Raw genomic sequence first — 27,935 nt, forward strand, 5'->3', positions numbered from 1 at the left:
CTGACCATTAAAGTAAAGAGCACTACAAAACTCTTCTCTGTGGTTTGAGCGATTTTGACGAGATTTACTCTGGAACCTTTCTGGTAAAGGGTCTGCACCCGCTGGTTTCCATGGAGATGTTACTGCTGTACCTGCAATGTTACTGTTATTATGGCTGTAAACCAATAAAACTACGTAGTACAAAATATATTAAGATATGATTTCTTAGTGGATAATCCTCTATGCAAATATTGACCTGTATCTAGCGGCAGTAGCTCAGTTGGTGGAGCGTTTGATCCGAAGGTTGGCGTTCGAATCCCACTCTTGACATAAAAAAAAAACATCAATGGTTGAGCGGTCAGATCCACTGACCCACAGGTTGGCAGTGAGATTTTTACTCCCACAGATGAATGCTGGTGTTGTGTTCTTGGGCAAGACACTTAACCCATCTCGCCCCTAGTGTCTGGTTACACTGGTGTGTGAATGTATGTGTGAGTGTGAGTGGGTGAATGATTTCTTATTGTAAAGCGCTTTGAGTGCCTTGAAGGTGGAAAAGCACTATATAAAACTGTGACAGTTTAACATTTATCTTGGCCTGGTGGCATCAATTGCTTTTTTTCATTGAGATAGATAGGTTTAATGTAGCCAGGTTGGCGCCACTTAGTGCCTGCGCTCAATTTCATTTCTCTCCAGCAACTTGGTCAGGAATCTGAATACACTAGACGATCTGCAAGAACCCCGGAAGTTATAGACTGGCCAATCAGCGAAGAGCCGTGAAGCCATGATGTCAAATTCAAAGCGTCTGTCTGGGTCCCTTTTGTGGTGCAGTACAACAGTAAACAAAGCGGTCGAGATGGATGTAGACGAAGCCATACATTCTGTGTAGGCAACAATTCCCGAGATCAAGGATTTAAAGCCGGAACAAAGAGAATGTTTGGTGAATTTTATCAAGGGGAAAGACGTTATTGCCCTTCTTCCTACAGGATTTGGTGCATTACATACTGGCAGCGATTGATAAAATTAAGTACCTGTCGAGCGAACAAACCTTAAAGCTGCGAGGTGAATGAGGCTAAGGTTTGATGCCAAATAGTGAAACATTCTAAGAAAAGCAATAAAATGTAAGACCACATTTTTAATACCAAAATGACAAGCCTGACTGCAGCAGTTAAAGAGAGAGAGGTGTCATTTTTCCAATGTAAAGTAAACTGGAGTTGATGGAGCTGGAAGCGCCCCCATGATCCCTTCCTGTTTAGAACGCGGCAGTCATTTATACCAGGAGACTCACACCTGTAGTTGGAAGCTACCAAAAGCTCTCCACCCCCTTCCAAGTGCTTGCCAAAGGATTTCTGAATTACACGCATTGTGCTGAATAAGTAAAATTTGATTGATTAAATGCCTTTTGCCATTGTACATATATCATTTTGATGCCTAACTTTGTACAATAATAAATAGATAATGGTTTGGAGGTAACTGTACCTCATCTAAGGCTCTTTTACTCAATTTCTTGTGGCTGCTAAAACTAGTAGCTCTCTGGCATTTTTGTTTAGTAGAAGTAGCTCACCAGAGGAAAAAGACTGGAGACCCTTCTATGATTGTAGCCTCATGACTGACTGCTGCTGTGATAACTCAGGACTTTCCCAAACACTTTTCCATGTCATCGTAATTACATTTAACACTACTCCAGAAACTTTTAGAATTGATTATGACATAATTTATGGATCTTCAATTTGTATTAACCCACTGAATCACCATTTAACACCAGCAGGTAAAGAGATGTCACAGTGGAGAACATGGGACCAGCGTTCAGCCTGACATTTCCATCAAAGGGCGTGGGGTTTACGGCGTTATAATTGTGCCGTGCCCTCTATTACCGCACGGCCAATGATGGACGCTATATCTACATTGATTTACATGGACGGGGCTCCTCTCCTCCCTCGTCATAACAAGAGAATAGACTCACTCAGGGTTTGTGATGAATAATGCAGAGACAGGCAGACATCCTCCCATCAGCCCATATGAGCTCAGACAGGCGCAGCAGGCAGCACACACATTGGATTTACACTTTGGGAGAATAGGTCGTCTTCCTTTGAACAGGTTAATGACTGTCAGTGGGGCGTAATTGTGTGTCCTTATTGGGGAAGTCAAAGTAGAATTATAGATTTTTCTTTTCTTTTCAAGTGAATTTTTATGAGTGCTATTCTTTCAAATTGCTTTCATCGGAAAACAGGTTGTCCGCAGACCTCTATAATTGACTATATCGTTCAGAATTAAGGTGCACTGTGGAACATTTCCAGGGGAGATTTTACTGCTTTGCCTAGATCGTTCCACAATAGAGTATTTAATTGTTCACAAATAAATTGACTTTAAAATTACTTTCTTACTCTGATTTATATTATATCTCTAATTATATAATATTGTTTACTTTTCGTATGATGCACACTGCAAAAAAACAAACAGCACATCTTTATAAGAAAGGGTCAAATGGGTAAAATAAGAAGTTGCTTATGTTTTATTAATTCTTTCCAGATACACAGAGTCTGGGCAGGTCCAAAATAAGTGAGAGGCCATTTTTCAGTTCGCAAAATGTACAGTTTGTGTCCATTGCCCTTCTAAGATTGCCCTTTTACATAACAACTATGATGTAGACGTTTGTAGCAGATTTCCCTTTACTTGTTGGTGATGAGATATTGTCCATACATTTTTCCATGGAATATGGACAATAGAGACCGGCTGCTAATAGCGAGGTGCACTTGTGGTGATAGTTGCTCTTTTTCCGCTGCGACTCATTATAAGTCAAGTTTAATTGAAGATGAAGCCAAGTAAGTTCCTTTTGAAAAGTTTTTCAAAGTTTGGTGCACAGCGTCTTCACTCACACCTGCTCAAGCCGACATCTTCAGGTGAGACCCTTTATTAAACTAAAATGGCAGATATTGGTTCTGACATGTCCCCACCGTCCCTATGCAAAACTACGCCCTTGGCCCGTGTTTCTTGCTTGTCTTTTTGGAGATAGATAAGTTTAATGTCATACTGTGGAATATTACAAACAAAGCAATAATCCCCACATGGAGAAAAGCAGGTGGTGGGCCTATAGTGCAACTTTAAATCTGATTTCACATACAGGTGTACATGTAAATTTTCTGGTGGTTTCTGGTGATACGACAGGCTTCTCTCCATCTACAGAGCATTAATCTTATCTATCTCCATGGAGACAAGCAGATGGCCAAGTTACAGGTCAAATCTGTGGAGAGGTTTAATATCATACTGCAAAATTCCAGTAATAGCAAAACCATGTGAAGTGGAGCAGGTGTCCTACTTCTATTCCCACCAGAAAACGTACCTATAAGGGCATAATCTTTTTCATTTCATTACTAGAAGTAAAAAGTTCATATAAAACTTTCATGAATGTTTATGTAATACCAACAGATTGGACTCTCAGCTTGTGGTCAAAGTAAAATTTGTGGTAAAAGTAAGTAATTTAGGGGTGTATATAATAGTTATTTTTGGTATTTTCAACGTGATTCTTGATGCTCTGAAACTGAGCTTTGAAATGATAATGTGAAAGTATGTGATGTGCTTTCCAAACCCTCTCCTGTCAGCTCTGGGCTTTTTTCCATGCAGCTTTCAGTGTAGGGCCCTGTGTCTTTGATAGGATTAACATGGAGGTTTAATTAAATAAATGTTACACAGACTATTAGGTGATTGTTTGTGGCTGTGAGCGCTGTTGCTTCAAGTGTCAGTGCATTTGAAGAGACACTTTGTGAACCTTCTCACGTGTTCAGTGGAGCAGGGCAGGAGTCTCAGTGGAGTCTATTAAGTGACATTTTTAGGGTTACACAAGTTTCATGAATGGACAGCTATTTTTTATGACAAGTTTCCTTAAAAACATAAGCTTTGTGGATACTGTTGATTTTTTTTTTTTTTTTTTTTTACATTTTGGTCATTGTAAAATACATCAACTATAAACACTCTAGTCCAGGAGTCACCAGACTTTTTTCTGTGGGGGCCACATTATCACTCCTGACTGTGATGGGGTGTATAACAGAATAGTATGACGATGATGACGCAGATTATATTCTTTGAAAACCGCCATACTTTCTTTACATATCAGACAAACTGCACTGTCCTCACACTGAACAAAGAAATAATCGGTCATCCACTGTTCTTTGAAAACATGGCACTCTCTGTCAAGTTTTTGTGCTCTAACGGTAGTCATTTTGCTGTCCTTAACTGCACTACAGAACTCTGTGTGCGCTGACTGTCACTGTTTGATCTCGAGCTTGTCAGGTGACGAAAATTCTGCAAACAAATGTAAATACATAGTATAATCATTTAAATATAAATGATTTAAATATAAATATAAATACTTCATATAAATATCATATTTAATTAAAACTCAACAAAATACAAGATGCATATATGTAATTATTTGCCAAAAAGTAATTTAAAAAAGTAGGCCATGAACTTTTGAGGATTGCCTCATAGGGCCAGTTCAAGTGGTGGAGGGCAGAGGGGCTGGGGGGTCAGTCAAAGGGCCGTGGAGGGCCAGCGTTGGCCCGCAGGCCTTAGTTTCATGACCCCTGCTTTAGTCAATCAGTCCATCAAATTTAAAAGTGCTTTGCAATAGCACTATACAAGTCTTTTACTGATGATACAAGAGAACGATTACTGTGCGTCTCCGAAGCTCATGTCATGAAGTTTTCAAGTTAACAGCTTTTTTTTAGCTTTTGTTTAGCAGTGATTGGCAATTCTAGAGCTGAAATTATCCAAATAATTCTTGTGAAAGTGTATGGAGTTGAGAAGCAATCCCTGTATTACCACATGACATGACAAGGTCGAACAAAGTCTGCCAACTATTTGGATCGTTGCCATATTAAATCTTTTAAATGGGTATTTATTAATACTTAATTTGGAAAAAGTGCTCAAAATGTTGCACATAAAAGTAAGTTGAAACCCTTTAGTAGATTTCATAATAGTTAAGCGTGCAGTTTGCAAAAGAACTTCAAATGGGACAGGTTTGTTTTTCTGATTATAAGCCAGCCTTTGCAGTCATATAAATTCAGCATGCATCTGAAAATCCCAGTGGCATTCTCGCATCCGCTGCCTGTCTGAATATCGGTGCAGTCTTGGCTCTGGCCGTGGGGAGGAGGTGACTTTCACTGTTTACACCGCTGGCCGAATGGGAGCTGTCTATCCCCGAAAGAGCCCTATGAGTTTGCTCTACGTCTGAGTGGGGAAAATAACTAGCGTCTTCATTTACACGCTGCCTGGTGCATCATTATTAGCACTAAGTGATTGTGACAAAAATTAAATTGGCACTCTCACCCTTTACACAGCAGTCGGATGTTGTTTTTCACTTTTAAATTGATCTCAAGTGGGTTTTAATGGGTTATTTTAAGGCATTATAATGTGTTAACATGCTTGGATTTGATGAGAACCGTAGCTCAGATGGAGGGTGTAAGAGCAATATAACAATAGGTTGAATCTACCAATGTTGCGTTATCATTGTCATTATAAATAAAATAAATAAATTAACTATACAGTCATGTTAGTGATCAAAAATTTCACTGTCAAATTCTAACCAACACACTCAAGTTGAGTCAAATATCTACTGATTAGATCTGGGATTGTACTACCAACCATACAAGCTCACCCCGTTCAGTGACAATGCTTATTCTTCAAGGCTCAGTTGTTATTAAAAATAAAACATGCTTGAAATTTGACACAAATCATACCTAGAATTCCAGAGGTGGGGACTTGCAAGTCTTGAATTGGACTCGAGTCAGACTTGAGTCAGTATTTTTAGGACTTGAGACTTGACTTGATAAAATGGACTAAGACTTGGGACTCGGCTTGGACTTGAGGCCTGTGACTTGAGAATACTTGAGGAGCACTTTTAAATGTAATTCTATACTGTAATGATTCACTCTAAGATCTTGTCAAGACATTTAAAAAGGAAAAAAAAATGCATTTCTACAACTCCTATATACTCTATAAATACTCATATATGAATATACTATAACTTTATAAGTATTTTAATAAGTAGTTTATCTTAAAAAGTCATATAAATTGCAAAAATCTAAGCTATATTTGGTACTTTGGTTTAAAGACTTGAAATGACTTGAAGCTCAGAGCAGATGACTTGGACTTGATTTGGACTTATAATCCAATGACTCGAGACTCAATTTAGACTTGCCTGTATTTGATTTGGGACTTGACTCGGACTTGAGGCTAAAGACTTGAGACTTACTTGAGACTTGCAAAACAAGGACTTGGTCCCACCTCTGTAGAATTCTGACCTACTTTGAGACGATAAATATACTTATATTTTTGTTGGGTTTTCAGACATTTTAAATGTTTTTGTTTGTTTGTTTATTCTGTAAAGGAACGATCAGTTTGATGATAAATAGCAGACACATCATTAGAATACTTTCAATACAATAACACGTCATTGTAGACACCGCAGACAATTGACAGTTAAAATATTGAGTGATATATAAAGTTTTTAAGTTTTTTAAAGTAGGATTTGAATGTGGTAAAGGAAACCACTGGATAAAATATTTGCTGTCAGAAGTTAACCTCTACAGGAATTATACACATTTAATAATTTTGTAGTAATTAGTAACATTTTGTGAGAACTGATGAGACAACTGGTTTTATCATGATGAAGGGGCAACAAATGCCTTTATCATTCAAGACAGAATTCAATTAATATCTTACTTTGATTGTCGCATTAATTATGATCATAAAAGTGAAAAATTGCATAGCACACTCAGATGGCCGATGTCCAAAAGCCTTCATCAGATATTTTTCTTGCTTTGGCCCACAGTGGACATCAGCCATCTGAGTGTGCTATGTGTTTTTTCACTTTTATCTCCCTTTTATCTCATTTGCATTAATTATAATCCCCATTACAAGTGAAATTCATCCTTTGTACAAAACCACCTCTACAGTCTGTACGAGATGCACAGGTGGAAAGGAAAGGGCATAGTCTGGCTCAGGTGCTTTCTTTACTGGTGCATGTAGGACCTGTCTCTTCCTGTTGTCACTGAGGCTTTGAGTGGAAGGTCAGAGGAGGTGAGCCCACGTGTCAGGCGCCAAGGCACATGGAGGAGGAGGAGGTGGAGGAGGGGGAAGCCGGTTGCCACGGTAATTGTCTTGTTTGTGAATGTTGGGTGATGTGAAGGAGCTCAACAATGCGCCTCATCACAGCACCGATAATAAGTAATTGAACTAAGCCTTCATTAGGCCTGGTTCAGGTGAGAGGGTCAGAGAAAACAGGTTGTGCTCACGTTGATAATGTCATGATTTCAGATGGAAGGCTTGGCCCATAAAACTCCATGGATGATTCACTGTTTTTGAAAGAAATGTCACAACAAAAATCCATGGATGTTGTTTTGTTTTGCTCCGTCTGTCAACCGCAAGGCAGATGTGGCTATACAGAAGGAGATACCACCACCAAGTGTAGAATAATTCAATGATGATTGTAGTACATCCGTGAGAGCCGTGAGAGGTGTGTCAAGTGTGATAGGGCTATATAAAGGCGCTGTTGTCATTAAAAATAAAACAGGCCTGAAATTGGACACTTTACTGGCAAATCATGCCTAGAATTCTGACCTACTTTTAGTAAATAATGATAAATAAACACACACTACTGGTCAAAACTTTCAGAACACCACACTTTTTCCATTTTTTTACTGTTTACTGTTGACCAAAATGTATTTTAACCTTTTGATTCATGAAAGTAGCCTCCTTTGGCAGATATAACAGCTGAACGCACTCGTGGCTCGTTCTTTTTACAATAGAAATCAAATATTCTTCAGAAAGTTCTTCACAAGTTTTTTGTAGAAGTTCCCATAAATGTGTGGCACTTGTAGGTTGTTTGGCTTTCACTCTTCTGTCCAGTTCATCCCAAACCAGCTCAATGGGGTTTAAGTCTGGAGACTGTGCTGGACGCTCCGTGTTTTCAAGCTTTACCATCTTGTGTTTTTTTCCTGAGGTAGTTTTGGCAGAGCTTGGACTTGTGCTTTGTTATCTTTTATCTTTTTTAAACTCTGGCTGCTCAGTTCTTACCTTTATACCATTTCAAGCTCTTCATTGGACTTGCATGACTTGAACTGCAATAAATAATTGGAAAAATGTGGGCGTTCTAAAACATTTGACTGGTATTGTATATTTTTGTTGGGTTTTCAGACATTTTAATTTTATTTTTGTTTGTTTGTTTGTTCTGTAAAGGAAGATTTAACCTCCCAAAGGAAACAATTTTCATGACTGACAGTGACCAGTAGGAGATATAGAGCTATAAAAATACAGTTAGAAAATGTATATGTAGCCAAATGTATTAATTTGAATAAAGTGATTCACACGTTCCTCTATGTCAGCTCTCAGTATGGTGTGATATGGGAACTCCTTGTAAAACAGGTGTCTCTTGTAGCTACCATAAGGAGCACTGTGCAAAGAGGAACCCAGGACAGATCCCAGCCCAGAGCCGCTCAGAGCCAACATATGGCGCCAAACGACCACCCAGGCACTGCCCATCTGCACTAGGGCGCGCCGCACTGCTGTCGTGTTAAAGGCGCTGAACCTCTTTTTTACTTTATTAAAAATATGAAAAAGAACCAGTTCATTTTAAACAATTTGCAGTTTTCCAACATTATTCCTCACTTGCCTTATGCATTCTGATCATCCATACTATTCACCCCAAATGTGTAAGCACTGTTCACTACTAAAGAGAGACAGCTGACTTATTTTGATGTCAAGAGCTACTTATGCAATGTAGCTCTACGGGGGAAAGACAAATTTTGCTTAAATACATGGAAAATCAGTTATAGGGCTTTTAATTCTGCGGCAGACTTGGAGAAATTGTACAAACATTTTTATTTATCACCTGTGTGTTTTATTAAGTTGGAGTTTAAAGCAGTTCACAGAGTCTTTCATAGCTGTGCTGATGGTAGAAAGATGTCAAGGCGAGATGTCCTGATCTATTGAAGTCTGTCTGAGATTAATTAACAAATAATAAATCAGGTAGTATCAAGTAATGTGATGTGCAATGTCAAATATGTTATGTATATGCAGGTCCCACCGGGTTACACTATCTACTGTCTATCTAAATGTGGATTACAAGTTTTTGTAAAGTCAAGATGAGTATAGTTTACATGCAACACGACATTACACAGACAGACATCACTTTAGACAAACATACATACAAACAATCAAACACTATTTAAAACATTGTTATTAGGTATATGATTTACATGATATAGCGCCATCAAAGCAGAATCCCGTTTGTTAAGCGACAGGTTCAGAAGATGAGCAGGCTGAGCTGGCACTTTCTTGTTTGACTGAGTTTACAGCAACATCACATCTTGGTCTCTTTGCAGTGGAAGGTGTTTCTTGGCGAGCAGCTGGTGCCTTTCGCTTTGGTGATGACTTTTTAAATTCATAACCAAAGTTGAGCATAGGCCAAATCTTACTGTTTTTGTCCTTCCTGTGTATCAATACTGCATACTTTCACTATTTTTCAATTCTGTTAGGAAGGGAAACAGTTTGAACGGAGGTTTGCAGTTACACAGATGTGATTCCCTTTTGCAGCTATGGAGTTTGCAAACTTCCAAATCCTTTTCACGAGCCGTTTTCTGCTGTTAGGACATCCAATAACCACACAATTACAATGTCCAAATCCCATAACTAAAATATGACAATATCAGAACCAGAAACAAAAGCGATATGGTTCAAAAGACTTGAAAAGATCGGCTTTGACAATAGACGCATCCCACTGGGAAATCAAACATGGCCATTTGATGCTCACTTTTTCGGAGGACTCTTCCCCGTATGCATTGCAAAATGACCAGAAGTCTGAAATTGGGGATCTATACATTATTGCACACTCCACTCATTGCACAGTTCCCATTATTGCACACTCCATTCATTGCACACTTCCCAAGTTCCCATTATTGCACAGTCCAACATATTCCACCGTGGCCTGGACAAAATAAGGCTCCATGCTTTATTCAACTTATTCAAACTCTCAGTACATCATAATTGGATGCAAACCTGGTGATGTGTTTTGCTCAAGGACATAACAGCAGTAGGCCATTGAATAAAACTGGGATCAAACCTGCAACCAGAACCTTTGAATTAGTGGGTGAACCCTTTGATCCATTTCCACCTCTCCAGAGTGTCTGTGTGGATATAAGTCATCTCTCTTACAGCACTCATAGACTCCATACTGTTGAGTTGCCTTTAAAGAGTGCCTTCTCTGACACTGACTGTCTTTGCCGCTTAAATGGGACTCCTGTAATCCCATTGACACACTGTGGGAGCTAAGCCTCAAAGGACTGAGCAGAGGACCTCAGGGCTTACATTCTGCTCCAGTGTCAAACGTCATCCAAATTACTGTGCAATTCTCTAGCCCCTGAGTAGCACCAAGGACACATTTAGTGCGATCATTGTTCAAAATTGGTTGTGGTGAACTGTTTCTATGATCATCATCTTTTTCAAATCAAAATTGGGAGTAAACTGGGACAAATCCTTGAACTAAACCTGGATTAGATCTTGACAAAGCCAGAACAGAATCAAACTAAATCAACAGCAACACTAATGGGATCAAACCAGGACTAAATCTGTGTCTAAGTTTCCCTTTTTTTTTTATCAGTTTCCTTGGTCAACTCGTCTCACAAGCTTTATTAATATGAACTTACCTTGGGCAGCCTGTCTCTTAACTGACTGGCCTAGCGTGCCTGATAGTTGTCCCGGGTTGGTCCTGGTTTGAGTCCAGTTTAGTCTAGGTGAGTTGTATGTTGAATTGTACCCTTTATGAAACTAAGTTAGTTAATCTACTGCATATATGTATAAATTAATTTCATTATATACCTCTGGTGAGTAGGAGTGACTGCCACAACTATTTCAGGATTTTATCTTACATAGACCTTCCTAAAAGTGATTCTGAATGATTTTTGAACCAGTTCTGTAGCCTACAAATTATGTTCATGGCAAGCAGGTAAGGAAGTAATTATTATTTCTTTACAAATCCACATATAGACACTATAGGACATGGTGAACAAGAAAAAAATACTTAAAATATGATTTCATAGTAAACTTCTGTGAGCAAATGAGGATTATATTGATATTACATACAAAAAAAATGTATGCCACTTCAGGAAGATCAGTAAAATGACATTAAAAAAGCCCGACATTTGGTCTCACTCCATTCACATTTCATTTTATTATGATATAAAATGCTAATTTTTAAACTTAGTACATCACACTGTGTGACACAGCAGGCCAGCGAGAATGTCCTCCATCTCCCGGGCACAGCAGAATGGGACGCTTGTACTGAGACTTTCAAGCCAGTATTCTAAATCCCAGTTTAGTCCTGATGTAGTCCAAGTTTAGATCTGATGGATTTTGACTACTATGATTAAAAAGAAAATAGAGAATGGTCTATAGTTCTGATATTTAGACCATTCTGCTGTCGGACTTCTTTCACCTACGCTTATTTTTCGCACTCTACTGTTGACCAATTTTCTCTTTTTTCTATATTATTAGACCTACATTTGAAATATGATATGGTTTAGTTGTGCTCATCAGTGAAAGCTAAAGGACCTGGTCTTGGTCCAGTTGTGTACATGTGCATATGAGCAGCTCTTGACTGCAGAGGCTGGCAGCTCATTGGACAGGACTGCGGGGTCTTTGTCCTCCACAGATGGGGGTATAATTGTTCTTTGTTCAAACCTCTGCATCTCTTTGAAGTCTCTCATTCAATTTACATCCTTACAGATTCTCCCTCCCCTTTCGCTTCTCTATGGCATCCACCCGCGCTATTGGTGTCAAACCCCTGCGTAGTAATTACAGGGCAGCGTATAGAGATATAAGGGGAAGAGGCTACTTACACTGATCATGAAGACTTACTGAAACTTTGGAGACCTACACTTTCTCAACGTTAGATTAAATTAATGATTTATACAGTGAAGGGCAAGAAAAATAGTCAGCAATAATTCAACCAAGTATAATTATTCAGCTTCCTCCCACTATCACTGTCACATTGATCTTTTGCACACTGAAGAAAATGAATATTCTGAAAAAAAAAGACTTGAATTCCGGTCATCTTCATTTGAGTTGTTTCGAATTAGCTAAAAGCAATTCAGCAACAAATTTTTACAAGAAGGGCGTGCATCTGTTTGTCTCCAGGGAGATAGCGTTGTTTTTCCTGAAATGTTTCATAGTAAAGCATTAAACATCTTCTGCTATGGAGTCAAGCAGCAAGTTAGAGTTAGAGTTAGAGTAAATCTGTGCAGCAACCTCCTTGATAATAAAAGACATGAATAAATAAAAGATACATTTATGCTATACTGTGGAACATTCCAGGAAAAGTAAACACATCTCCATGGAAACCAGTAAGCAATGGACAGTCCACAAGAAAAGTTACATAGTGCACCTTTCATTACTTGATGGCATTATTTAGGTCCCGCTTACATGTACACGAGTATTTTTAAAAACCCTTTGTTTGTACTCATCTTTTACACGCAAACAGTGAATTCGCCTCTGAAAACGACTCTTTCTAAAAAATCCAGCTAAAGTGGAGATTCTGGAAAACGACGGCTTTGCTTTTGTGTGTAAAGTGAGATAAACAGAGTTTTAGGAGCAGACACGCCAAAACCTTTTGCTCTGATGATGATCATGGAGCATCAGAGCAGCAGTCACATTTCTTCTTGTGCAAACACTTTTCATGTGTTTGCATTCGCACACACAGCTGATGTAGCATTTCAATGACCAGAGACGAATGAGCTCAGAGGTCAGCAATTTTGCCACTTCTTTAACATATCAGTGGAGAGGCAACCCCACTCAGTATTTTTGAGTAATACTTACAACTCAAAATGAAATATGAAATGAAATAAATGCTACAGGTTTGAATCTAATACAGGTGCTGCCCAGAGGCTTGGCGTAGTTATGACGGTGCTCCATGGCGTATTTATATGGGCTGATGTAAACGAAAACTTTTTTGAAAACGATGCTATGTGCACGATGTCATTTTGGAAAACGGAGGGAGGGAACTATTCGTTTCTCAGCATACCTGGCTATTTTACTTGTTTTAAAACATTTGACATATTTTAATACACTGCTTGAAATTCATAAGCAATGGAAGAAAATTGCACAAACTCTATTGTGCATTGAATGTTTTTTAATTATTATTTTTTCATGTTGAATTGTCTTGGAAGCAATTGGAAATATTATAAAAGTTCATTGTTAAAAGTTAATATTCTATACCATATTACATGCAGTTAAAGCTAATCTAGTCAAAACTATTCGGATCCAGTTTAATCCTCTGAATACAAGGCTAGAACAAGGATTTTTTACAGTGCTCCAGCAACAGTGGTCATAGTTGGTTAATGCAAAAAAACAAATGAAATGTTGATTTATTTTATGTATTATTCAAGTGTGCCTGTGTGTATTGAATAACTGAGCTAACCCAGATACTAGTAATGAAGCCCACTTAAGTTAGTCTAAGATATTATGTGGCGTTTGAGACTCTGTTGCTTCTCAGTGCCAAACCTCCCCAAGGAGAGGCCTGTTTATGCATGAAAAGCACTGGCAGCTCACTCAGAGTCTGAGCGAGGCAGAGAGACAGGGAGCTGCCTCCAAGAAAACACATTTGTTCTATTTTGTTGTTGTATGTGCAGAAAAAAACAATACAGAAAAGCTACAGAAAAACAACATCTTTTAAAGGTGCTTTATGTAACTTTTCTTATGGAGGGTTTTTATTATTACTTTGATAGGAATGTTGTCACAGAATAGCATAAAACTGATATAACGAGCTGTTTTGTTTGTTTTTTTTAATTACAGGCATTTTTTTTTTTTAAATAGCCACAACGATACCTGCATTGTTACTGTAAGCTGAGTCATCTCTCCAGAGATCTGACCTATAATTTATTTGGCATAATGGGATCACCTGTTTGTCTCCATTGACAAAGTTATGTTTTACAAAGATTAGATTGTCTGTAAGATTGACAGACAAGCAGGTGGCTGACAGCCAGGCTGGCACCACCTAGTGCCTCCACTCAATTTCATTTCTCTCCAGCGACTTCGACGGTCATGAATAAGAATAAACTAGACGGTTTGCAACAACTCTAGAAGTTGTAGATGGCACTATGACCAATCAGCGAAGAGCTGTGAAGCCATAATGTCAAACTCAATCGCCTGTCTGGGTCCCTTTTGTGGAACAGCACAACAGTAAACAAAACGGTCAAGATGGACATAGACAAAGCCATACATTCTGTGTTGGCAACGATTCTCAAGATCGAGGATTTAAAGCCAGAACAAAGAGAATGTTTGGTGAATTTTATCAAGGGGAAAGATGTTATTGCCCTTCTTCCTACGGGATTTGGCGCATTACATAAGTCACGACCAAATAGCAGTGATTGGTTAAATGAAAAGAAGTATCCACCTACCGTCAAGCGAACGAATCCTAAAGCTGCGAGGTCAGACAGTTTTCATGAAGTAAAACCGGCTGATGAATCAGGCTAGGTGGCACGTATTCTCAGAAAAAAAGTTGCACAGTACACTTTAAATAGTTTAAATAGCATGATTTAATAAGTGTGTTTATCTATATTTGAGTAGTCAAGGGGAAATAAAGAGTTAGTATTTTAAACTTTAAATGAGAGATTCAAGCATTCAAATGTAGTTTAATTATAAAAACGTACACCAGAAAAGTGGAAACACATTTAAATTATGAATCATACATTTACAGAATAAAGCAGAAGAAAATGGATGGATTAAAAACCTACTGACGCGTTTAAATAATCTTTATACATTCAGTTTTATCTGTATATTTTATGCATATGTTTTGTAAAAGCGTATTGCGTTTATCCTCAATCACTTGTGCTTATCTTTATCTTCTTTAAACACTTTGAGTGGTTGTGTTTGGTATGAAATGTATAAATAAGAATATCTTGCCCTGACTTTTTGCACTTGAACTACAATAAAACAAAAACAAAAATAATCCTACTCTGTTGGCAGATGAAATTATATGCATTATATTACATTCTTAATCCAAACGTTGTCTTTTCCAATGAAGATGTCAGGGTCGTCTTAACCTGTTGCTTGCTTGTTGCCATGGGCTACCTGTTGCTAACCGCATGTTTTCTTTGTCGACTTTACTGTAGATAAAGAACGCGGCGGCCAATGTGCTGAGGGAGACGTGGCTCATCTACAAACACACCAAACTGATGAAGAAGATCGACCACTCCAGAGTCCGAAAGCATCAGCGCAAGTTCCTGCAGGCCATCCATCAGTGAGTGCATAATGAAACCTTAGAAATCTCCGTTCTGTCCACCCACGTCTCAGATCAATATGCATAATCACCGAGTCTCCACACAAGAGCGCACACATCGGGTTTACATGTCTTACTGGGAGCTTACATTGACTTACATTCATTTCCTGTATTCTGATCCTATCCGTAAAGGACCTGTATTACATTATTTTCTGATTTATGTTGTAATGAATGAATGTATGAATGAAACAAAACACAACTCAGGTATGTTTCTGGTGAAGTAGCACTATTCTAACATGTCTTAAAGCTCACAAGAATCAATTTTGCATAATGTAGGACCTTAAAAAGTGCTCTTCCTGATTTTTTAAAGCTCTTAAAAACAACTAGTTTGTTTTAAATTGTTTCTAGTGATGCAAAGTTATTCCTCATTTAATCCTTCCCGACCAATGGGGAATATGTTTTATATAACCACGCATAACTTTCCAACCAGAAAAGATAGAACCTTACTTTTTTCCTTTGAAAGATAAGACTTATGACATTATCCTACGTCACACGCAAGCTGCATGTTGACATCAGGAAACGAGTGTTTTCTGCCAAACACATGCACTCCATCCATTTTGATTGACCCAAACTTTGCCAAAGAGTGTAGTGAGTCAAGATTGTCGACTGCTCTGAGCGTCTATTCTTCTAACAATTGAAAAAGCTGCTTTAAGTGCAGTTATTTCTCAAACAAAGGGGAAATTACGCATCTTGGTCCCTTGTTATTTTTATTTAAGAGATTTATTTCACTCAAAATGTACAAATGCAAATGTAATAAACACCATGGAATTGCAGGAAGTGATGTGGCTCTGTGCCCTGGACCTGACACGAGCTGTTTCCACGGTTGGCACCAGTAAAGTAACAGGGCGCTTGTGCTTTATTTTAGTTTTGAGGCAATAAGGATGTTTTTAGTTTACTTACAGACTTGATATTTTTGCACTTTTGTAGCTAAGGCCCTAAATTAAGCACTTTTAATGTCCAGAAAGTATACGTGTTTGCTGTGCGTTTTGTATGAAAGAGTGTAAATTTTAATTTCCATTTTCTTTTTTTATTTGTATTTCTGGTCCTATAGCTTTTATTACAACATACAGATTGTGAAATAACATGAACAGAACAGAATAACAAAAAAAAAAAGAATGTATAACACTTATAAGTGGTAAAAGAGGGAGTTTTAACAGCAAAATTTAGAAAAAAAAAAATCCAGGCAAGGACAGATGTACTAAAAATGCCTTTAGATCTGGAAGGGTTAACTTTTGCATTCCGAGCATCCTAATTATTCACTCCAATTAGTTTTTCACAACTGTGGAGTTTTGCCATCACAGTAAAACTAACAACAACAATATCCTGATTATCGGATAATAAAGCGCTTTATCATTAGATGCAGACACATATAGGCACATATTTTGACCTCAAGAGCTCCTTGTACAATATATCTGTAATTAGGCAAGACAGATTTTGCTCAGATACATGGAAAATATAAATATGGGGCTTTAAATGTGCACTCTATAGCTTTTCTGGAGGAGGGTCAACCATCTGTCTACATGGAGACATTTCTAACTTATGCTAACTTTAGTATTTTGCAGTTGATATCAGGAAGCTTTTATAGCCTTTCATTTGACTAAAAATTAAGTGGTGCTTGAATTTGGATTGTCGCTTTGATCTTGAACAGGTCACGCCAAGCTTAAAAACATTTGAATAATGCATCTTGTTAAGCCGGAGTAAGAAGACCCTGTACTCTTTTAATTGTGGCATCCAGGCACATTCAGGGCCCTTTTCTTCAAAAACAGGAACAGGAAGTGGGAGCTATCACAATGAGGAAAAGGTCAATCATTAGCATATTGTCGAATGTATTGAGAGGCAGTTTATTTATAAAATTCAGCTCTTTGCCCTGCCAGCGTGCGTTCATGCATTATAGATGTTTTAAAATTAGATCTGTATCAGAGGATTATGGCTTTCGGGATGCCTGGTGTGCAATACAAAATGCCAAGTTTGGGACAATACTGGGATGCATGGAGCAGTAAACAGTTCGTGCTTCTGTCCCAAGAAGTATTTCATAACATGGTAACAAACCTAAAGGTGCACTAAGTAACTTTTCTGGTGGAAGGTCAGTCACCTGCGTGGAGATATTATTGCTTTACCTGGTATGTCACACAGTGTGGCATTAATCTCTTCCATTTATTGAATTACATGTATTGCTCACCATGAAAATCATGCATTTTTAGTCTGAAAGGGGCGTCTCTCCACAAATCTAACCTGTAACTTGGACTGGTGGCATCACCTTCTTGTCTTTTTAGAGATAAATGAGTTTAATTTTACACTGGTGAACATAAAAAATTTCAATGCACTGAATAATAAAAATAAGGGCTGTGATTGGTCATCTCTACCAACGCTCTACATATGTTTTGGGTATGCTGCATTCATTTTCATTTTGGGTGTAACAATATCCAAGTCTCATGATACAATATCATCACGGTATGAACCTCACGGTAAAATATGTATTATGTTATTTTGTGGGGGCTAACAAAACTGTTAATATGATACTTTTTCCTCTTAAAATGCCTTGACAAAACTTAATCCAAAGAACTAAGACTTAAAAGTGTTTAGAACTGTTATTTCTTCATGAAGTCTGCACTGAAATGGAGCAAAGGATCATGGTCTATGCTGTTCTCTCTGTCTTTTTTTTTTTTAGCTATTGCTGCACCATAACTCTTAATTTAAACAAAGAGACTTGTAATTCAATATATTGTGATGGTCCATGTTATTATTGTGAGAACTGTGACGATACGATATCACAATAGTTCAGTTATTGTTACATCCCTAATACACAAACACCATTTTTAAATCCTAGCCTCCTGGCGTTGTGGAGGTGAATTACTTCAAGGCGCATAGATCCATAAATCAAAAACGACGGCGACAAGGTGACGGCGGCAGTGTGCGTTGAGTCCATACAGAACTATAATTCGGCCTTAAGTTTCACAGTTAAACTTAATTTCACTGTCCACTTTTTATATGAATTCAAATAGCACAGTATTAAGAAGAGGAATATTAACTACTAACCTAAATACAGGATAGGATTTTTAACAACAGAGTTACAAATAACATATAACTTTGATAGTACAGAAGTAATCGTTTGAAATAAAAGTATTCATTTATTAGCCAAATTATCTTTACTTTAAGTTTTTCCATAATTAATCAGCCGTAAATGAACCAGAACTACTCAAATCTACATTTCCAATTCATTGTATGTATATATCCTGTATATATAGGTTAGATTCTTTACAGTGCAGGTAGGACGAATGAGGCAAGGTGACCGTTCCACATGCTGTTGTAGACCCGGGGGGATTAGCTCTCTGAACCGGTCACTCTGCTTTCTTTTTTTTTCTTTCTTTCTTTTTCAAATGTGTGCCTGTGCCTCTCATGTGTGTCTCTCTAAATGCAGACTACGCAGCGTGAAAATGGAGCAGCGCAAACTCAGCGATCAAGCCAACACACTAGTGGATCTATCAAAGGTAAAGAGTCGTGCCATCACGTGTCGCTGAAATGTACGGACAGGATGTGACACGCTTTGGTCCAGTGCCCAACTCCGATGTATCGTGGTTGTTTTGCCACGCCGACTGTCCGGCATTGTGTCTCCTAGCAACGGGAAGAAGTGATAAAACAGGGATGATTGTGAGAGATAGAGAGGGAGAGAGAAAGAGAGAGGGATGAGAGGCGGTAGGGAGAGAGCTGGAAGAGATTAGAGGGAAAGAGAGAGAATGGGGGGACAGAGAGTGTGAGAGAGAGGAGGAACAGTAGAGAAAAAGTGATAGAGAAGAGAGAAACAGGGAGGTAGGGACAGAGAGAGGATTGAGAGAAAGTAGAGAAATGGAAGAGGTAGGAGAGAGAGAATGGAATTAAAACAAATAGAGATGGAGAGAGAGAAAGAGAGGCAGTAGGGAGAGAGCTGGAAGAGAGGAGAAATAGAGGAGAGGGAATGAGAGAGAATGGGAGGGGCAGAGAGTGGGAGAGAGAGAGGAGGAGCAGTAGAGAAAGAGAGATAGAGGAGAGAGTAGAGAAATGGAAGAGGGAGGAGAGAGAGAGAGAATGGAAGCAAAGCAAATAGAGATGGAGAGAGAGGAGAGAGAGAAGCAGGGAGGAGAAAGAATAAGAGAAAAGCTAGGTGGAGAAGTGGAGGAAGAGTGGGAAGTAGAGAGAAGAGAGGGGCAGGAGAGATTGAGGAAGGCAGAGACAAGAGAGAAAGGAGGAGAGGGGTGTGAGAAAGAGACTCAGCGGTGAAAGAGGTGAGAGAGAGAAAGATAGAAGGATGGAGAAAGGAGAGAAAATGAGAAAGAGAAGGGAAGGTGAAGTAAAAGCGAGAGGGGAACGAGAGAGAGTCTTTGACTTTAGGCCCACATTTCTCCATCACAAACACTGAAGCAATGGACCTAATAGAGAGAATGAGAGGAGAGACAGAACAGGGAGGAGCGAGAGAGGTGTAAAAAAAAGAGAGAGTGAGTGAGATGGAGCTAAAAGAGAGGGAGGAGGAGAGAGAAAGAGAGGGAGGAAAGGGTGGGGAAGAATCATGCTTTTCTGTGGACACATGTGGGCGTTGTAGTGGGAATGGGAGCACACATGGTTTTTTATGTTTGAGAGGGACAAAAAAAACACAGGTGTCCTTTGTCTTTTCAGTCAGAGATGCCCTAAGCAACAAACATTTTGGTAGTGTTATTATCTCTTCTCAATGACTGGCTCTGAATTGGCCACTTGTGCGTTCACCATGGTTACGGAGGTCGGGACGTGCAATCTGTGCGTTTCATATTGTTAGGATGTCCACAAAGAGAATCCCTGCAGCCCCAGTGTCTTAGTCACCTTCCATCACACTCATGCTATGCCCTCTTGTGCTGTCTATTACCTAACCCCGACCCCCTCCCTCCCCCTCTACCGCCCCTCTCCCTCTCATCAGAATCACCACAGTAACAAACTCGGCTCGGCTCATTTATGGCTATGAAAAAGACAGTTTGCAGAGTCCACAGGTGGTCTGAAATGAGGAGCTGGGGTTATGGAAGTAGATAAGGAGTGGTCAAAGTGCAGCTAAGAGTTAAACAGGTGCAGGAAAACTATTTATACACTCAACTTGTAGCAACATTAAACGCCGTACTATACTCAAAGGAAAGAAAATCACAGAAGGTATTGAACACTATTGAATTGTGACACATTTACCGAACTATTCAGTACTGTTCTTTTTAAAGGCAATACAGTAAAGTGTATTTACCTTGTTGACATGTTTCGGCTGCTAGCTGCAAGCCGTCTTCAGAACTGTCACCAGTGTTGGTGGTGACGTGTCGTAGATCAGCTGTTGTTACATCCTGTAGGCGTGGTCAGCCTGATGGACCTGGCAGGTCACTCAGACTGACCACGTCTCCCGTCGCCCGATGTTTTCTGGAGGAGGGTGTCGCAGGTGTCAAAGAGGAGCAATCCCTCTCCCTCCATCACGGTTAATGCTGTCTGTGCATCGTTTCCTGGGTCAAATACAAGTACACAAATACACTTTACTTTATTGTCTTTAAAAATAACCCAAGAAGTTAAAGTACATAAGAAGATGAAATGAACATCTTTGGCTTATCAGTACTGCATTTAGTACAGTTGCATCCCTAGCATATAGTGACTCGTATACTTCTTATTTTAACATCATGTTGTTGATGATGAGACCACATAAATGACTCAAATATTATAAATCGATTTGATTTATTTAATTCTTGTTTGCAGTAAAAAAAAAAAAAGTATTTCAGCAAAATGTACAGCCTAAAAATCTGCAAAAGACATGAGCATTTCAAATTCATATTATACAATGTAACTGCTGTATAACAAACAGGTGGCGACTTCTCCATTCACTTACACTACCAGTCAAAAGTTTTAGAACATCCTAATTTTCCCAGTTATTTATTGCAATTCAAGTCGTGCAAGTCCAATGAAGAGCTTGAAATGGTACAAAGGTAAGAGCTGAACAGCCAGAGGTTAAAAAAGATAAAATATAACAAAACACAAGTTCAAGCTCTGCCAAAACTAGGAAAAAGAAAAAAAAAGGTGAGCTTGAAAACAGAGAGTGGCCAGCACAGTCTCCAGACTTAAACCCTATCGAGTTGGTTTTGGGATGAACTGGACAGAAGAGTGAAAGCCAAGAAACCTACAAGTGCCACACATTTATGGAAACTTCTGCAACAGACTTGGAAAGAACTTTTCTGAAGAACGAGGCACGAACGTGTTCAGCTGTTACATCTGCCAAAGGTGGACACTTTCATCAATCAAAAGTTTAGAATTTTGGTCAGCAGTAAACTGTATAAAAGTAAAAAGCTGGAAAAATGTGGTGTTCTAAAACTTTTGACCGGTAGTGTATTCAATAAGCAAACGTTGCTTGCTCTGTGATTGCATTGTAGCTGGCATACAAGATTGCACATTTAAATAGGTCTATGGGCATCCCTCCACTGTAAAAGTTTTCCTTGATTGCACAAATGCTGACTCCTGTGTCCCTCTTGTCACAGATGCAGAGTGTGATGTACGAGCTCATGTCTGAACTGAACGACCGCAGCGAGGACTTGGAGCGGCAGATGTTGTCTTTGGAGCAGCGCGTGGAGCAGCTGACCGCCGGATTCAACGCCCTGCCCGCCCACCTCTCCGCCACCCTCAGTGCCCAACACGCCGCTCTGGTGCACCTCCTCCGCGAACGGGACTCCAGGGACCACCACCGGAGCGGCCCGGGCGGGGGGAGCGACGTGGGGTTAGTGGGTGCGGTGGTGCCTCTGTCCCCCGCATCTCCTTTAACTCACGTCCCGTCTTCAGCCTCTCCGATCCAGGTTACCTCGCCAGCACAAACGCCCGCCCCGGTGCTCACTTTAGCGCTCGAGTCGCCCCTCTCGCCCCCGCCAATGAGCCCCGAAGGCAGCCTAGAGGCCAGTCAGACTCCAAACACTTGCACAACCAGCTGCTGAGTGGGACACATATGTGGAGAGCGAACAGGGACCGCTTTGTCCCATCTCCTCGGACAAAAAAAAAGAGACAGCACTAGAGTAATCCACACGGTGGTCCTGTGATATCACGCTTCCAGGCACAAAGGGCAGAGGAGGGGGGCAAAACGAAGAGGACTAAGACAGAGAGGCGATATGAAAAATGGGACACAAATGAGAGATTTTGGGTCGATTTCCATGGAGAAAAATGGAGATGAAACTGCAACTAAAAGGTGAGGGGGAGGCAGCATGTCAGCCAGAGGAATAGCCAGAGGACAAGAAAGGAGGAGCAAAAAGGGAATAATTATATGAACTCCAAATGGATCCGCTCATATTACTGAAAAGGCCTTTACTCTTTCTATTGCTCTCTCTCTCTTCCCTCTCTCACAACCTCTCCTTTCTTTCACGGGGAAAGAATGACCATGACTTTTTATCCTGATGATGTATTTTATAAGTGAATGCGAAATTATGTGTTACCGAACATCCCTTTAACAGATGGTCCGTCCAATGCGACCGCTTAACAATGCTAGTGGCTTGCACAACACACGCACACACGGCAATCACACAGGCACTGCATGCACAAAAGAGTTATACAATGTGTTAGATCAGTGGCTCTCAAACCAAGCACCACCTATGAGAAGATATGGGTTCCTGAGTACCACCAGATCTAAACCAGGTCTAAACTAGGGCTAAACCAGTTCTGTAATGTGACTATTCTTTCTTTAAATTGTGACTATGAGATAACTATAGAAAACCTACCCAATTTCTTACCAAAAGCAGGTCAAAAAATGGAAAAAAAATCAAATTAACCAAAGTATTTGAGGTGTAAAGACCTTGCGTACCACCAGAAGAGGCCTGAGTACCATTAGATCTAAACCGGGTCTAAACTAGGTCCACCAGGTCTGAAATATGACTCCAGAAAAACTTACCCAAAGGAAGACAAAGAAGTAATCTGGCTCTAAATAAGCAAATATTTGAACTGTAGATTGCTTTGCGTACAACCAGAAGGGGCTCAGACACCAAGGGCTCAAAAGCTAAACCATGCCTGAATATGAAATAGAATTACACATTAGATAAATCAGGTCTATAAATAGTACTATCACAGCTCTAAATTATGAGTACAACATAGCTACTGAAAATCTAGTCAAGTACTTACTCAAAAGATGAGGAAAGAAGAAGATAAAATTGGCTCTAAATTAAAGTATTTGAACTGTAGGGAAGCTGTGAAGGGACTTGAGTACCACCAGATCTAAACCAGGACTATAAAAGCTATTCCAGTTTTAAACTAGATCTGAAAACCAGTTCTGAAATGTGACTACAACTTCTCTACAAGAAAATATATCAAAGAACTTAAGAAAAAAAGAAGAAAGGCCTGACCAAGCTAGACTCAAGATCTGGAGGTGAGTCCCCAGGCGAATGGGTCAAATAAATAATAATAATAAACTGTACCTTAAACAGAAGAGGCTTGTACTCAGATCTATACCAGTTCAGTAAGAGACGATACCAGGTCTAAAATATGACTACAACATAACTACTGAAAATCTAGTCAAGTGCTTACCCAAAAAAAGGAAAAAAGAAGTGGATAAAATTGGCTCTAAATTAAAGTATTTGAACTGTAGTGGAGCTGTGAAGGGAACTTGAGTACCACCAGATCTAAACCAGGTCTATAAAAAACTAAAGTAGATCTGAAAACCAGTTCTGAAATATGACTACAACATCGCTACAAGAAAATACAACAAAGAACTTAACAAAAAAGAAGAAACACAAGATAGTCCAAACTCTGGCTGGAGATGAGTTCCCAAGCGAATGGGTCAAATAAATAATAATAATAAACTGTACCTTAACCAGAAGAGGCTTGTGCTCTACCAGATCTAAGACAGTTAAGTAAGAGACTATACCAGGTCTAAAATATGACTACAGCATAACTACTGAAAATCTAGTCAAGTACTTATCCAAAAGAAGTGGATAAAATTGGCTCTGAATTAAAGTATTTGAACTGTAGTGGAGCTGTGAAGGGACTTGAATACCACCAGATCTAAACCAGGTCTATAAAAAACTAAACTAGATCTGAAAACCAGTTCTGAAATATGACTACAACATCGCTACAAGAAAATATAACAAAGAACTTAACAAAAAAAAGAAGAAACACAAGATAGTCCTGACCAAGCCAAACTCAAGATCTGGAGATGAGTCCCCAGGCGAATTGGGTGAAATAAATAATAATAAAATAATAATAAACTGTACCTTAACCAGAAGAGGCTTGTGCACAGGCAGATCTAAGCCAGTTCAGTAAGAGACTATACCAGGTCTAAAATATGACTACAACATAACTAGTGAAAGTCTAGTCAAGTTCAAAGTCCAAAAGAGGAGGAAATAAGTGGCTAAAATTGGCTCTAAATTGAAGTATTTGAACTGTAGAGGACTTAAGTACCACCAGATCTAAACCAGGTCTATAAAAAAATTAAATTGATCTGAAAACCAGGTCTGAAATATGACTACAACATTGCTACAGAAAATATAACAAAGAATTTAAGAAAAGAAGAAGAAACACAAGATAGTCCAGACCAGAGTCCCCAGGCGATTGGGTGAAATAAATAATAATAAAATAATAATAAACTGTACCTTAAAGAGAAGATTCTTTTACTCTTCCAGATCTAAGTCAGGTCTAATATATGACTACAACAAAGCTGCAGAAAATTTAACCAAAACGTGGCTCAAAGAAGGACAAAAAAGTGTATCAAATTGAAATAAATTCTGTAGAGGACCTTGCGTACCTTCAGACAGGGCTCGCCTACCACCGTTTGAGAACCACTGTTTTGGATATAGCCCCTTTTACATGATGCACTAGCCTTTAAGCTAACACTGAAGCCTAAACTGCCAAGCACTCAATGCACTGTCACTGTCTCGAGCACTGCCAGTCACTGTAGACACCGTCAAACACACCATGTTCTGTCATGAATGTGAGCTAATGCTGTCGTCAAGGTTTAACCAAGCATTTCTGAGACACTTCAACTACTCTTTGCAGACTAATGTTCACTGAAGCTTTAAAATAACAGACCACGCTCAAATAAGATCAATTTATACTGTAAAATCTGAATATTTTAAAGGGCCGCTGTGTTACTTTTCTGCTGGAGCATCTGGTACCTGCGTGTCTCCAGTGAGAGGTTATTGCCTTGCGCAGAATGTTCTACAGTATGGCAGAACATATCTATTATACATGTTTTTATTACTTGTTATTTCTCTGACAAATGCTTTAATCTGTTTGACTCCATGGAGATGCATAAGGTAAATGCCATATGTCAAAGCAGGTGACCCTCCACCAGAAAAGTTACATAAAGAAACTCTAAAAACAGATGAGAATACTGTTAGTACAAAAAGATTTTATTTGTTTTTACTGAAAAATATCTTTTGCTGAACAGGTCTGGCTTTGAAGACGCGTTCATATTTGAGTGTGGGTTGGAGCTTTGCACATTCTGTACCTATGCTCCAGAGTCACTGAGTCAAATGTTGGTATAAAAAACACTGCAATCGCTGACAGATGACTGAACAATCAAAAGTTTATTTATTAATAATAAATGATGTTTTAGAAATAGAAGGGGCCTTGTGGCGTGTTTGCAGAAGATGCTCTGTTGCTATTTTTTACAATAGAGGTTCATGTTGGCTGTTCATGTCTGTCTCAGTTTGTTTGGGTTAAATTAATGTTTAAGTTAAGGTTGCGTTCATGACATTTGAATAGAATCTGTGTATCATTCGTTCATTCGTTTTTCAATATAAAACCAAAAATAAGAAAACAAAAAAACAACTATTTTCTTCATTATTTGTCTCCAAAACCAAAATGAGAAAACAGATTAAAGATTCTTTTTTCATATTTCGATTTTGTGTTTAAATGATTAATAAAAAAAACAGATAAAGGCCATTTCCCGTTTTTGTGACTTAAACCGTGATGGCGGACTGAACCAGGACTGAACCAGGACTAAAACAGGACCAAAACAGGACTAAAACAGTACTGAACAGGTCTAAACCAGCTCTAAATCAGAATTGAACCAGGACTAAACCAGGTCTCAGTCCTGGTCCCAGTCTTAGTCCTGGTCTGGTCCCGGTCTCAGTCCTGGTCTCAGTCCTGGTCTCAGTCCCGGTCTGATCACAGTCTGGTCCTGGTTACCTGATCATCACAGTCTATGCGGGTGCACCAGTCCCCACACTCCTTCTTTAGTCCTGGTTTAGGACTGAGATCGATTTAGTCCTGGTTCAGTGCTGGTTCAGTCCTGGTTCAGTCCGGCATCGCAGTTTAAGTCACGGAAATGGGAAACGGCCATTATCGGCCACACAAAACGAAAAATGAAAAAATGAATCGTTATCCGTTTTTTAATTTTGGGTTTGGAGACAAATAATGAAGAAAACAGATGTTTTTTCATTTTCTTATTTTTGGTTTTATATTGAAAAACTAATGAACGCAACCTGTTTCTTTGATTTTGTACACGTGACTCCAAAAGCTTTTTTGGTCAAAAAAAAAAAAAAAGGGAGATAACCTGTTCACACGTGCTCTTGAAAACTGCCACTGTTCTTCAAGTCTGCCATCTCAAATCAACTTCATGAATGTATTCTGTGTATAGAAATACACACTGTTACCGGCTCCATCTCTTAAGACTGCCACGCATTTACACAAGCCCACTCACACAACTCTACACACACACATACACATATACACACATACATACACACGCACACTACAACAACCAAAGTGCTCTATTTTAAATGGATTTCAATAAAAAGGCAGGGAACGCCGCTATCACTAGGGACACAGAGCAGGGGGCGGTGCAGAAATCCTGACAATATTTCAGAGGGAAAACTGTGAAACCTGGGACTGAGCATGGACAGTGGTCTCACCAATGGAACGACGTGGAGGAGGAAGGAGGAGGTCTACGGAGGAACCCAAGGCAACACAACTAAACCTTATAAAGGATAATGGCCATGAAGGGACAGCTGTCACAAAATAACTGAACACAGACTCTAAGATATCAGTGGTAGAAATTGTATGGGATGATCAAAGAAAAAAGCCTATATTGTTGCTATGGAGGCACTCTTATACTGTCCAATAGTGACACGCTGTGGCTGGAAAACTTATTTACGCTTGGAAAAAATGTACAGTATGCTACTAATGAAATTTAGCTTTGTAATGCTTAGTTTTTTTACCATTATGATTAAACGCAGTCATAGCTGATATCAAATATTACTAAACTAGTATTCTTCTCATGCGTCATTTGGATTATAATATATGTATTATGATATCTTAATTATGAACAAGGAAAGTGCCGTTTCAGGTTGAAATGATTTTGTAATTTTATTTTAACAGAGAGAATTAATAAAGTATATATCTATAACAATACAGAGCCTATGTGCGTTTGTTGTTATCGTCTTACTGCGATTGTATGTTTAAGATAACTATCCATACTCCAAGAACAATTAGATGCAAGTATTGTCAAATAACACTGACAAAAAGTTAAGAGAAGTAATGGTTCTAGGTGGTTTTCCCAAACCTTTTTTTCTGGGGACCCATATTTTAAAAGTCACAAACCTTCGCGATCCAAGTCTATACACATTATGTGTAAATCACAAAATAAAGGTGGGTTTGTTCATTATTGAACATTAATGAGGATATTTTATTGTTGACT

At 39.0% G+C, this 27,935-nt stretch overlaps 1 protein-coding gene across 2 annotated transcripts in view; it reads left to right on the top strand.

Annotated features, from left to right (window-relative positions):
• kcnn3 (potassium intermediate/small conductance calcium-activated channel, subfamily N, member 3) overlaps window positions 1-26,152 on the top strand; it is a 114,206-nt gene extending 88,054 nt beyond the window's left edge. The window contains exons 8-10 of one of the 2 annotated variants that reach the window (XM_020928057.2): window positions 15,138-15,265; window positions 18,723-18,792; window positions 21,802-26,152. In XM_020928057.2, coding sequence (XP_020783716.2) covers window positions 15,138-15,265; window positions 18,723-18,792; window positions 21,802-22,248 — 645 coding nt within the window. In that variant the 3' untranslated portion in view covers window positions 22,249-26,152. The remainder of the gene's footprint in view (window positions 1-15,137; window positions 15,266-18,722; window positions 18,793-21,801) is intronic. The other variant, XM_055164114.1, reaches the window with a different exon arrangement.
• Window positions 26,153-27,935: the final 1,783 nt, after the last annotated feature.

Source organism: Boleophthalmus pectinirostris, unplaced genomic scaffold (genome assembly GCF_026225935.1).
Source record: "Boleophthalmus pectinirostris isolate CB_2022bp ecotype Guang Dong unplaced genomic scaffold, ASM2622593v1 HiC_scaffold_6, whole genome shotgun sequence".
Classification (NCBI taxonomy): domain Eukaryota; kingdom Metazoa; phylum Chordata; class Actinopteri; order Gobiiformes; family Gobiidae; genus Boleophthalmus; species Boleophthalmus pectinirostris.